At 43.0% G+C, this 14,273-nt stretch overlaps 1 protein-coding gene across 1 annotated transcript in view; it reads left to right on the top strand.

Moving 5' to 3' along the window:
- Window positions 1–15: 15 nt before the first annotated feature.
- The window catches only part of ZDHHC2 (zDHHC palmitoyltransferase 2), a 72,336-nt gene continuing 58,078 nt past the window's right edge, over window positions 16–14,273 (top strand). Inside the window, exon 1 of the mRNA XM_040490077.1 lies at window positions 16–209. Coding sequence (XP_040346011.1) covers window positions 83–209 — 127 coding nt within the window. The 5' untranslated portion in view covers window positions 16–82. The remainder of the gene's footprint in view (window positions 210–14,273) is intronic.

Raw genomic sequence — 14,273 nt, 5'->3', positions numbered from 1 at the left:
GCGGGGCGCGGCCAGCCCGCCCCGGAGCCAGGCCCGCGGGCGGCGGCGGCGGCGGAGCTGGGCAGGTGGATGCGGCTGGAAGATGGCGCCCTCGGGCCCGGGCAGCGTCAGGCGCCGGTGCCGGCGGGTGCTCTACTGGATCCCGGTGGTGTTCATCAGCCTGCTGCTCGGCTGGTCCTACTACGCCTACGCCATCCAGCTGTGCATAGGTGAGTGCGCGCCGCGCCCGCACGGACCCCCGCCGCCCCCGGCCCACCCCGCGGGTCCCCGGAGGGAGGACGCCGACCTGTGGGCGGCCTCCCCGCGCGCCCTCCGCCCGCAACGCGGCCACCTCGACCGTCCCGGGACGTCGGGACCCCGACGCACCCAGCGGCGCTGACACTCTCTGCACCCCGAGACCCCCGTGCGCCCCCGCGGCCCCCACCCCGGCGCTGCCACGGCGGTCGAAGCCAGCCTCCGGGCAGCCTCGCTCCGCTCCCGCTCCCCTCGCCTCCCCCTTACAACTCCGGTTACGGTGTCACCTCTACTCCGCAGCCGAGCCGCCCCTCCGCCTTCCGCTAGCCGCGGCCACCCCAGCCACACCCCCCTACCTCGGCGGGACCGCACCGGGGAGAACGGCGGTGCCCGCTGCCAGCAGCCTCCGCCGAGAGGTGAGGCCCGCGGAGGCTGCGCTGGAGGCTGGAGGGCTCCCGGCTGGGCCCAGGATTCGGGCTGCGCCAGACCCGCGCGGGGGATGGTGGCTTCGGCCTCGGGTGTCAGAGCTGTCCTTTCCTGGTTGTCCTTAATCCACTTAAAAAAAAAATTGTGACAGCTCTCAGGGGCTTTTGGGTGTTTGTTTTTGTCGTTTGTTTTTGCTTTTATGATTTGGGGATTGCCAGTTGTACACTTTCTAGTCCTCAGGAGGCTGAAGGCGGGCGAGCCATCAGAAAGTATTCTCCAAGACGTGTGCAATACGCAAGACCGTAGTTTAGACGTTACAGTCATAGCCGTGAGCGGGCTTCTGCCTTCAGAGGTTTGTGAAAGCTGGTCTGTGCTATCAGGAAAGGTATTAAAAGAGGATGACCTTTCTGCCGGGGACTTGTGAATGCTTTTTTGTGTTTGTCGTTTCACCAGAGAAAGTGCCTACGTTTTTGTCATACAGAGCTCTAGCTTCTGGTGGGACAAGGAGAAAGGTTAAATAGTGGCCTGTTTAATTCGACCTTATCAACTTAAAGCATTTCAGAACTTTCAAGAGTCATAGAATCTTGTCTGAAGCCATCTTACCTCAAAATGTTGCTCCTTGTAAGAAATAGGTGTCACGATAGTATACCAAAATAATGACTGACACAACTTTTAAGAGAATTGAGACTAACTGCCCATTTCGTATAGTTTTTAAATGTGATACTATTATGTATTGAGTGTGAAAACGATTTCAGTACAAAAGAAGTGGATCTTTTTTTTTTAAAGGGTTGAGTAGTAAAAAAAAAAAGTTGTTTTTTTTTTTGTTTGTTTGTTTGTTTTTAAAGGAGGTTCCGGGGTGGCTCAGTTGGTTTAGTGCCTAACTTTGACTCAGATCATGATCTCCCAGTGTGTGGGTTGGAGCCCCGCGTCGGGCTCTGTGCTGACAGCTCAGAGCCTGGAGCCTGCTTCGAATTCTGTGTCTCCCTCTCTCTCTGCCCCTCTCCTGCTCATGCTCTGTCTCCCTCTCCTTCAAAAATAAATAAACATGTAAGAAACAACAGCAACAAAAAACAGGCGCATATTTCCCTCCATCATCACATTAAGCTAAGAAGCTTAGCCTGATCCACTGTGTCCTATCCATCAGCAGGAAGCCTATGAAGGCAGGCAGACCTTTTCTCTCCTTGCAGCTACCTCCGTCCTGGCTCAAGTGCTACATGGGAAGTCTTACCGTATTGGATAGGTAGGTAATAGGGGAAGAATAGATGAAAAAATCATAGTTACATTGGGATCAGATTTTTATATATACTTTCTGATAGTTTAAGATAAATCTAAAATGTCCATGAAATCTATATCACCATGGTAGTAAGTGAAAATTTGACTAAGAGGGAGAATCCCTCTTTTTAAACTGCCTACATGACATGGCCTGTGATTATTTCCCAGGTGATCCAAGTGAAGTTTCCTATCATCGCTTGTCACTGCCTGTCTGCCCGAGTACGATGCCTGTCATGTTGAAAGCAATCAATAAATGGTCTTGAATAAACAAAGAAATGATGCCGAGGCCATATCTCTGAGGTTGTCAGAAAGTAGTTTTTATATTTTTGTTACTATAGAAACAAAAATAGTAATCATAGGAAAGTCTACATTGTGGAGTCTAGAAGACAGAACACATTGAAGGTGAATTTCCTTCTAGAAACTATGGCAGCTTAGGAGTGGTAAGCTCTAATAGCTTGGATACACAGCCTTGGTTGAGTGGGAAGTTGAAATTAACTGTACAGTTCCTTTAGAGGCACTGGGAAGGGTGGCGACTGGTGAGACAGACACACAAAACCAGCCTCCTCTCCTTTCCATAAACAAAGCAAGTGGGAATTCCAGCCTTCCTCACCCCCATCCCCGGGTATTAATCACATCTCAGACTGTCCTGCCTTTTGTGGGTTCTTCTCCTGTGGGAAGTTGATATTTACAATCAGATTTTCCAAATTTCACGTAGAAAACATTGGCCAGGGTTGGGACCAGAGGGGGGTGGTAACTGGAAACCGGAGTAGGCAACAGAATAGAATAATATAAACCGGCTGATTTACCCTAGTCCCCCTTTTACATCTGCTGTCAGCTGAGGATGACCCTGAATATATATTACTCTGTGCCCTTTGCTGAATGAACTGCAATTTAGGAGTAGTGCTTATCTTGGTATCCTTGGAAACCGGAGATAATGATTCTCATTAAAGTTAGTTTCTATATTTAACAATGTGAATGTGTGTGGCTCTCTAGGCACTTGTTCCGTTAGCGTGATGTTTGTATTTTATACAATTAAAGTCCTATCTCTTCTTGGAATATGCACATATAAAGTACATAGGATGTATTTATATTGTATGAGTCAAGGGTTCTCAGTAAGTTTCCTTCCTATTCTGCCAAAGAAAACACCAAAGAGGTCTGCTAATACTTGTGAACAGTCGGAACAGGTTGATATAGTTTGTTGATTAACTAGGATCTTTTATTCACAGTATTGCTTCCTCTTTCCTTCCCTCTCTTTCCTACTGTTCTCTGCACCTCGGCTTCTTTTGCATCTATTTTGTATTTTGATCCCTTTGGTTTTAGTTAGCTCATCTCCCATAAAGTAAGACAGGTACCAAGGGTAAAATGTAGGATGCAGAATTGGAATAAGGGGGTCCGCAGCCTCAGCCCTGCGTGGTTCCGTGGACGTGCCGGACATGCTTTGTATGTTTTACAAAACCATTCGGGCAGTTATTGTGTTAACTTCGCTTGTTGAGGAGGGTAACAGAAATCTTCCCTTTTATTTTTTTTTTTTATTTTTTTTTTTAATTTTTTTTTCAATGTTTATTTATTTTTGGGACAGAGAGAGACAGAGCATGAACGGGCGAGGGGCAGAGAGAGAGAGGGAGACACAGAATCGGAAACAGGCTCCAGGCTCCGAGCCATCAGCCCAGAGCCCGACGCGGGGCTCGAACTCACGGACCGCGAGATCGTGACCTGGCTGAAGTCGGACGCTCAACCGACTGAGCCACCCAGGCGCCCCAGAAATCTTCCCTTTTAAGTGCAGCCATGCAAAGTTGGTTTTAACTATCCTTATACCTTTTTGTGACAATTGCAAACTTACAGAAAAGCTTCAGGAAGAGGACGAGAAACTTCCACATACCCTCTTTCAGCCATCCTGGTTTCCATTGTTCTAAAATGTATTACTTCCCTGCTGTCACTTCAGGCAGGTGCCATGAAACGTTTATTATTCAGTTGTGTACTCATGGTTCTGAGTTTGCTTATGGCTTTACTTAAGTCATTTGAAGCAATCATGAAGCTTGAATAGCTTAGAGATTATCTAGGCCAACCCCCTCCCTCCGGCATCTGTAGGTGAAGGTAAATGTTTGAGCTCTGTGTCCTTTCTCCAAATTAACCAATGAAGGTGTCAGCTGTGACTTCAGCCGCCCTGGTACGAATGTTAAAATGTCTCGCTTTCCCTTCAAACCCCCCACCAGATCTCTCTAGAGTTATTTAGCAACTCTGTTAAACTTTGTTGTCGTTTAATAAGAGTTAACACAGCTGAACGTGAGCCAACAGCCTTTACAAAATGGTTTCAGATTTTTAGAATGATGTATAGTTTAGGCCAGATAGTTACAACTGCTCAACTCTGCTGTTGCAGCGAAAAGGCCGCCTCAGACAACACCTTCACAAGTGTGTATGACTGTTCCAATGAAAGTTTGTTTACAAAAATAGTTGGCTGGCTAGACTTGGCCCTTAGGCAGGAGATTGCTTAGTCTGGAGTTTGTTAAGAAGTGAGCCCATTAGAATATTGGGGGCTTACTCACTGTTTTGCAAGTCTTGATTAATAAGCAATCCTCAGAAATGATTGCATTCTCTTATATTCCACAGTGATTATTGAAGATGTACAAGAATCAGACGAATTAGTCTGCATACTTAGAGATCAGTGTGAGAGATACACAATCATGTTTTCCTTCTTTTAAACAAGCATCCTTAAGGAGAGAATATATAAAATCTAATACTTGGACACTCTTAAGCTATGGTCGACCATTAATTCAAGGTTATTGCAAGCTCAAGGATGGAGACTGAACGGGGCTCTAAATTACCTTCCATCATGAATTGAATTTGAGCCACACAGAGATAGAAGTGTGGTCTTGTTTTTGGTAAACTATCATTTGAAAAAAATTACAGGACACTAAAGCTTTTTTTTGAAAAAACTACAGGTAGATGATCTTGTGAATACAAGTGTTACCATCTATAATTACTAAAATAGCTTTAAAGGACACAGAGGGTACATCTGTAGAAAACTGATGTAAATATTTAATGCATAAATCACTCAGAAACTATTTCTCTGACAATAATGATGCAGTAATATCAGGTGTGTGACTTCTTGGGCATCTCAAATCATTTGAAGATTTTAAATTATAGGAAGGAGGGATTAAAAACTCAACATTTCTTCAAATCTAAAATCAAATATGTATGTTCCAAATTCTTTTTTTTTTTTTCTTTTTTTTTTTTCAACATTTATTTATTTTTTGGGACAGAGAGAGACAGAGCATGAACGGGGGAGGGGCAGAGAGAGAGGGAGACACAGAATCAGAAACAGGCTCCAGGCTCTGAGCCATCCGCCCAGAGCCCGACGCGGGGCTCGAACTCATGGACCGCGAGATCGTGACCTGGCTGAAGTCGGACGCTTAACCGACTGCGCCACCCAGGCGCCCCTGTTCCAAATTCTTGATCGGTGCTACCATTTGACTTTCATATAAATTGTCCCTGGGAAGGTAGGAGAAAAGAAGACTCTGCTTAATGCCTTCTTGGTTCCATTTGGTGTGTCAGAAAATTCTTTTTCTTTTGATGTATTCAGTGACACAGCATTACTGCTTGCTATTAAATCTTGTTAGAGAGAACATGTCTTGTATGATAGAGACAACAGTCATCGAGGTGATTAGCATGTGGAGGTGCTCCATAATTGTTGGATGAATTGATCTCTTTGTGATTTTTAATAAGTCTTATTCTATCCATTTTTAATGTATAAACACACAATTGCATAATGTAAATGAGTCAAAGAATAGGATTCAGCAGTAAAAAGTCAATTTAAACTAGGGCTTGTTGTAGAAAGTTTACTGTTGAGTGCTTACTGAGAATGTCACCCATGCCGTTAAATTAAATACGTGCTCCGGTGTTTCCAGTAATTAAACAAAAGCTAAAGGGATGCTTTCTTAAATCACGGCAATTAATCGTCTCTAGAGATGGAACATTTCCGCAACATTAGAAAGAAGTCAGCGTCAGAGGGGTTTGAGTAGGGTTCATTCAGAAGCATTATTGAATCGTGTTATGTGCCAGGCCCTTTCCCCTACGGAGGTGATTTAGAGGAAAACTTAATGGAGATCTTTTCCTAATAGCTAGGAAAAAAAGTACCTCGGGGCAGGGCTGGGGAACCCTGAACCCTTCTGTCTGGCTTGGGCAGAAGGAGAGGGGTTATTCCATTTCAGAATGCCACCCCCCTAGCCAAGAGGTAGGAAAGCAGAAATGGAAAACAAAATTCCCTGCTCCTGTGAGCCTACGAATTGGTTGCTGGGCCAGCATGAACGAATAATCAATAAAGTAGGTAAAAAAAAGAGCTGATGGAGAGCATTCGGTAGTAATGAATTTCTAATTATATTATGAATCTGACCACATGTAAATATCTCAGAGTAGAATTACGACCAGCAGTTCCTGCTCCTGCTATGAACTATGTGGCTCTTTCAGCTCCGTTCTTTCCTACCTGATGCCTGGGCAGCTTTTACTGTGCTCCCAGCTCAGGGCATGTGATGTGGTGGATGAACCTGAGGAGGCAGAGAACTTCCTGAAAACAACTCCTTTCCATTGATGGAAAGACTGTAGAAACTAGCTTAGAAAATAGGCAAAGCCCAAGAACAGGTGGGTGAAGCGAAGCTGACATCATACCAGAGGAATGGCCTTTGGTGGGAGCCGCCGTCCTGGTGGCCTGCCCTCAAGGAGTGCAGGAACTACCACCACCGCTCCCTAGGACTCTGTAAAGATGATTCCAGGAGCATCGGCTGGCCGAGCTGAGGTTGTTGTGCCCGTGTCCCGGGCAGCAGGGTTCAGCAAGAGCAGGTGTTTGATCTTTCTGGCTTCCATGGTAGGAAGAAGTGCCAGGAAGACCAAAAAAAAAAAAAAAAAAAAAAAAAAAAAAAAAAAAGTCACATATCCCAGAAATGAACGTGGATGAGTTCTCAGTGAGAAAATTCTCATGAATGTTTTTGTTTGCTTTTACTTTTTTGTCTTGATGGGAAATTTGTGCTTTTTCGTGATGGAAGCAGGACTTACATTTTATAATTTATAGTGCTGCTTTCATGTATTTTGATGGCTGTATCACATCCCTCAGCCTCCTTTTCTCTAGGAAGTGGTGAGTTCATGAGTCCCCTGAGACCCCAGCACTGTTTGTCATGACTGTAGAAATACTAACTTGCAGAATGATATATTAGAACATGGCAGAGATCCTTAATGTTCTCTGTTGGAAAAACAGTTTTCCAAAGAAGGATCGTTTGGAAAGACAGTCTCAATATGATGTGGAACCCAATGATTTTATATTACCACTTAGAGGTACCACAGGGAACTAATAATAAAAGTAGGACATAATTGAATTAATTTCTTTCATAGTTCGTTAGAAAAATCGTTGAAATATCTTTCAATTCCCTTAAGGGTAATTTATCGTAAGATCTTAATTTTTATCTCAGTCAAAGCTGAGAGTGCAAAAAGGTGGAATTTGCAGGGCAGGGGGTGGGGCGAGGGCAGCAGGGAGGAGGTAGGTGACCTGATTTCTTAAGAAGCATATGGTAGCAGTAAAGTAACAAACCACGATTGCTTGAAATTGTTCCTTTCAGAATTATGTCACATTGTGAAACGTTTGTGTAGCATTTTCCCTCACTTGACTTTTCATCTGGCTGCGACTTTTAAATTCAATTATCAATATTAGTGCCAGAAATGTTACAAAATCCATTTTTATTTGGAGGCACTCCGCATTTATCATTTAGCGCTTCTCTGCACTCTGAAATGCGTACTTGATGGCAGTTCATTTTAGACATGTTGGTGATTACATTTTAAAAATGCAAATGACAGAGAAGGGCTTTTATAGATGATTGAGTTTTATTTCTTTGTCAGTATTTCTCCGCGGCATCCCGAAATTTCCCCTCCTGTGAAGTGTAAATTAAGCATTCCTGTTATACTTAATTTGACCTCTCTGGATTTATCCACGAGCATTGCCACCCTACAGGAGCAGAGGAGTGCTCCAGAGGAGTGCATCAGCAAAATAAACACCAGTAAACAAAAAAAAAACCTTGTTCTTTAAATGTCCTTTAAAACCAATATCCAAAGAATGCAGCAGTTTTAAGGCACTTTGTCTTCATGATCATCTTATGATAGATATAATCCTTGTAAAAATCAGTTCATGTATTTCCAAGAACTTTATAGGCTTATTGGATTATAATTCAGTGAAATTTGGAAAACTAAAATGCTTTGTCATGGTTATGTATTTTCTTATAGAGAGAAAAAAATCTAATTTCTGCCTCTGTGTTAGTTGCATTATGTAAACATTGGATTTTCACCGTATTTGAAGGGTGTGTTTCAAATGAGGTGTCTTAAAATTCAGACAGGAGTCTGTCCCTGATCTTTTTGGGTGCCCAAGAGTCATCTCAAAGTTGTAGGTAGATGAATCTGAAGTGTGGCTTCTCACCAAATTTGTAGGGATATGAAAGATGGTGTGCCTTAAAATATAGTCTCTCTGCTGCACATGTTATTCGCTTTGGGGGTACAAATGGGAAAAGCAGCCTGCCGCAAAACAGCTGATGTCAAGGTGTCATGAGAGACACCTGATACCACTTACAGACAAGGTAAGACATTTCTATTATGAGCTGCAAACTGGAAGTCATAAGCCTGCTCCAAACTTCAGGGGCTAATCTGTGATCGAATTTATTTCTAAGTAGGCAAGTCCATATGACATGTTTTAGGAAGAAAGACAGTAAGAGATTTATGTACTTAACTACGACCAATGATTATCGAGGGCATCTCTAGGGAGGTCAGTGAATGTGAAGGGGTGAAGGAGAGAGACCGGTTTGCCTTAATCAGGCTTGGATCATAGCATATTTTTAATGAAATGTCACCTATTCCAGGACTAGGACATACTAAGAGCTAAGAACTGAGAGCAGGATGTCAGTCGGAAGGGGGTAGGGAGTAGGGATTCATTATAGGCCCCCCCAAACGTGCATTTAGCAAATAATTACCAAATCCAAGAATTGAGTACATTTCAACCATCCATGATTTAAAGAATGCCCTTTTAATTTATTCATTCATTCAAAAATATTTGCTGCTCTTAAAGTTAACATTCTAGTTGCAGGGGTAGGGAGAACAAATAAGAAACCTAAGTAAGTAGCTTCTAAGACCTAAGTGTCATGACAAAAAGCAAGGCAAAGAGGATTGGGAATGCCAGTGGAAGATTCACGTTTTAAATATGGTAGCAGTGGGGGGAAGGGCGCTCATGAAATTTGAGCAATAACCTAGAGATGCTGAGGGATTGAACCATGCTGGTGTGAGGAAGAAATGCATCTCAGGGAGATGGAACAGTCCAGCTGAAAGCCCTAAGACAGGAGTCTGCAAGCAGTTAGAGGAGGAATAAGGAGATCGTTTTGGCTGGAGTGGAGGGAACGGGGCAAGGGACGTAGGTGACAAGGTCGAAGGGGTGTGGAAAAGGCAGAGATTATATAGGGCCCCGTAGACCACTGGGAAGATTTTGGGGTGAGAGAAGTGATCCATTGCAGGATGTTGAGTACTCCAGTGACGTACGCTGACTTATGTTTAAAGATCGTTCCTGGGGCGCCTGGGTGGCGCAGTCGGTTAAGCGTCCGACTTCAGCCGGGTCACGATCTCGCGATCTCGCGGGATCTCGTGATCTCGCGGTCCGGGAGTTCGAGCCCCGCGTCAGGCTCTGGGCTGATGGCTCAGAGCCTGGAGCCTGTTTCCGATTCTGTGTCTCCCTCTCTCTCTCTGCCCCTCCCCCGTTCATGCTCTGTCTCTCTCTGTTCCAAAAATAAATAAACGTTAAAAAAAAATTTTTTTAAAGATCGTTCCTACTGCTGTGTAACAAGTAGACTACTTCATCAGTCCAGGTGAGAAAAAATAGTATATCAGACCATGATGGGGTAGTGGATGTATTTTCAAAGTGGTAACCACAGAATTTCCAGACCTATTTACCTGAGTTGTGGAAAAAAAAAGAGTAAATAGGATTCCAGTGTTTTGGGGCTAAACAGCCTCAAGGATGGCAGTCAGCTGAGATGGAAAAGTTGCAGGTAGAAGGAGGTGATCTTAGACCAGTGGTGGGTATGTTGACATTGAAAGAGATGTGGAGTGAGCATTTGGATTTGTGACTTTGGCATTTAGGAGAAAGTCTGGACTGGAGGAATACATTTGGGAATCTTCAGCATATAAATGGATTCGAAGAGTTAACACTGGATACATTTGTCCCACCCGGGGTAATAAATGGAAAGTGAGTAGAGACAAAACACTGAGAGTTCAGGAGATGAGTAGGACCCAGCAAAGAAGACTGACTGAGAAGGAGAAGCTTGGGGGAGGGGGGAAGGGAGGAGAGGGAGGGGGAAAGGGGTCTTACAGAGGCGGTAGGAATCAACAAATACATGTCACATAAAATAAGAACTGAGAATTTAATAACGTGGATATTGAATTTATATTTTGAATGTATTACTGACTCTACTCTGAAGACCCCACATTTTAAAAGTTTATCAAAAAGAAACCTATATACCACGATGTGGATTGCTGGGAAATCTGAAATTATTCCATCCAAATTTTAAGAAGGCTTTACTCTATTAGGCAAGCTTAACTTTCTTATTATATGTAGATAATCCACAGAAAATTTAATGAGCGCCCTAACAATGTCTCCCTGACACAGAGGATTGTAGACAATAGTATTCGATGCTTACTTTTGCTCAAATGAAAGGAGACAAATTAAACGTGTTTATTTGAGCCTTTTGTGAGCCCGGTAGACATTTTAGGCATCAAAGAACGTGAATCCTTTGTGAGAGTATTATCTCTTTTACCTTTTTATTATTTGATCACTCAGATGCTCATAAGCAGCTTTGTAATATTTTTATGGTTTCAAGTTATGGGCTGAACTCCCTCCCTCACTCCCCCCAAATTCAAGTTGAAACCCTAACCCTCTGTAACTCAGAGTCTGACTTTGTTCGGAGAGAGAGCCTTTAAAGACGTAGTTAAGTTAAAATTAGGTCATTAGGACGAGTTCTAATACTCCTTGGAGGAAGTTTGGACACAGGTACACAGGAAAGACCATGTGAAGATGCAGGGGGAAGATGGCTGTCTACAAGCCAAGGAGCCAGGCCTCGGAGGAGACCCAGCCTGCTGACATCTTGATCTCAGATTTCTGGCTTCCAGCACTGTGAGAAAATAAATGTTTTATTGTTTAAGCCACCCAGTCAGCAGCACTTTGCTACGGCATCCCTAGCAAACTAAGACACAAATTCAACAATCAAATACCTTTTTTTCCCCCCTTTCTGGATATTGAAGTGTAATCATCTGTAATAAGGATTTTGATAAAACTAATTGTAGAATCCATTTGAAAATTTAAAAGAGCAATTAGAAATAATTTAGAACATATAAAATATTAGCACTAGTTAAAATAATCACTGAAAAGTGAAATGCATTTTGCTCGAAGCACTCAGACTCTGTTTTAATAGTTTTCAGATGACTGAAATCTCCCCGTGACGTGCTGACATTTTTTTTTATCCCTTTTAGATTAAAAAAAGGAAGATCTTCTAAATGTTTCAACTCCCCCTTCCCCTGCGCTCGCCCTTGTTGAACAGAGTATGCTGCATGTAATTTAACTTTGAGTTAAGGCTAACAGTCCAAGACCGATATGTGTATGAAGTGGATGTCCAAGACCCTTGAGGTCCTTGGATTTTCATTCACAGTTTCATCCACTTCCTATTGACTGAGAAGGTCAAGAAGGAGTGGAATTTGTAATTTTGCCCAGACATTCTTTTGAATCCCAAGCACTGAGCATCTGGGAAGGCTCATGAATGAAGCATTTCACTGGAAATGCCTAGCCAGACATCTACGTCTCAGCAGAGTTTGTTCTCTATTTACCACTTCTGAGGTTCCTTTTTCTGAAAAGATTAAAGAACAAAAACCCTTAATTGTGGAAACAGCCAGATGTGAGAAAGAAAACTTTAGCTCGAGTTGGATATTACCTTAATTTCTCAGTTTGAGTATAGGCTCTAGAGCAAGTGATTCTTTGAAAGTTTTTATTGTGGTGAAATATATATAACTCAGGAGCTCCTGGGTGGCTAGTAGGTTGAGTCCAATTCCATCTTGGCTCAGGTCTTGATCTTACCCCTCGTCTTTGTTTGTGAGATTGAACCCCTCGTCTGCTTGGGATTCTCTCTCTCTCTCTCTCTCTCTCTCTCTCTCTCTCTCTCTCAGCCCCTCCCCTGTTCTTATAAATAAATAAGCTTAAAAATTTTTTTTAAATATATATATGTTAAATAAATATTTATAACGTAATAAATGTAGTATTGTAGCCATCTGACATTTTATTTTATTTGTTTTTTAAATGTTTGTTTATTTTTGAGAGAGAGAGAGCATGAGCAGGAGAGGGGCAGAGAGAGAAGGAGACACAGAATCCGAAGCAGACTCCAGGCTCTGAGCCGTCAGCACAGAGCCCGACGTGGGGCTCGAACTCACGAGCCGTGAGATCATGACCTGAGCCGAAGTCGGACGCTTAACCGACTGAGCCACCCAGGTGTCCCGCCATCTGCCATTTTAACAGTTTTAAGTGTGCTGTTCAGTGGCATTAAGTGCATGCACATGGCTGGGCCACCATCACCATCCATCTCCAGTGTTTTTTTCATCTTCTCCAACTGAAACTCTGTCTCCATGAAGCAATAAGTCCCCATTCTCCCCTTGGCTCCTGGCAACCATCATTCTACTTTTTGTCTCTATGAATTTGACTCTTCTAGGTAACTTACGTAAGTGGGATCATGTATTTGTTCTTTCGTGTCTGTTTATTTCACTTAAGCATAATGTCTTCAAGGTTCATCCGTGTCGCAGCGTGTGTCAGGATTTTATTCTTCTTTAAGGATCAGTAATATTGCATTGTATGTATAGACCACGTTTTATTTATCCATTCATTGGTTGATGAATATTTAGGTTGTTTCCACCTTGCGGCTATTCTGAACAATGCTGCTTTGAACATGGGTGTGCAAGTAAATACCTGTTCAAGTCCCTGAGATCAGTTCTTCTGGGTATACACCCAGAAATGTAATGTTGGATTATATGGTAGTTTAATTTTTGTTTGTTTGTTTTTTGAGGATCAGCATACAGTTTTCCTAGCAGGTGATTTTTTATGAAAGTGTGATTCCAGAGAAGCCTGTATATGTATGCCCTTGTAAACATCCAGATTTGAAAGTCTCCAGAGGTATCTGTGAGGTCCATACCAAGGTCACTGTAACAGTTTTTAACTGCCTTGTCCTTTTATGGCCAGCAGGAAAGTTGGTGGTCTGGGAATTGTGAATCCCGTTTTGCCCATGAGGCAGGCTTCATTCCTGGAGAGTGTGTCCCTCATGAAATGCTGGCCATCAGGTCAGCCCAAGGCAGAGATGTTGAGAGCTGCTGGTCCACTGTACATAGTCTAAAATTCGCCAACAGTTTTTGAGTAGCCAGAGCATTAATGCTAACTGGTAGAAATTTGATCTTTTTAAAAAGCAACACGTTCACAAGTGTAAATGGTATATACACTTGGTAACATGAGTTGGCGGGGAGAAGTGGGGGAAACATACCTGTTTCTATGGATGCTTCAGTAACCTACGGTATTAATCATGAACGAGATCCTTACCCACCATACAGGGACTACACAATTCACGAATCTGTATTGCCTGCAGGTCTAGGGTAAGTGAAAATGGTTTACAAACAGAAGCAAAAATCAGTACGTACAACTGGGGAGAGATCCAGGCAGGAAACAGGATGCAGCTCACACAATGAGCAAGGAAGAGACTCATTCCAAATATTGATGACTGTCTTACTCAATTCTGTACACAAATTTTAGAACTTCCTACGTACATGAATGAATGACTATGTCTGCATATGATTGGCGGTATTTGTATACTATTGCACTATTGTGATATAATGGATCATACAGCAGAGGCAGTGAAGATTTTTCATCTGCGGACTGCCAGTTTATGATTATGTCAAATTGTATCAAGTTTGCTGCAACTGAATGTACATTGCTGCAGTTACTGTCAGGTGTAGACTGCTGGTGCCGTGTGAGTAATTGCAGTCTAGGGCAAAGGGATGGCTGCTTGCAAGTAAGAAGGGAAGTACTAATTCAAGCTGAGATCAAAGAAAGATTGTGTGTGTGGGTTTACTATGTGAATATGTGGCCGTGAAGTTACAAGAGAAAATAGTGCTTCCCAGTGACTCAGTACTGAAGGATGAGTCCCCCTTTGGTACCCTTGCATGTGCGAATAGACATTGTGACCCAGTGCAATACTGCAGGAATTATTGCTGGTGCTGATGTCGTTTTAAATCTTTTGATTTCTCCC

Source organism: Herpailurus yagouaroundi, unplaced genomic scaffold, assembly GCF_014898765.1.
Source record: "Herpailurus yagouaroundi ecotype Mexico unplaced genomic scaffold, PumYag 181, whole genome shotgun sequence".
Taxonomy (NCBI): Eukaryota; Metazoa; Chordata; class Mammalia; order Carnivora; family Felidae; genus Herpailurus; species Herpailurus yagouaroundi.
Note: the sequence above shows the minus strand (reverse complement) of the source record. Positions and strands in the feature narration are given on the sequence as shown.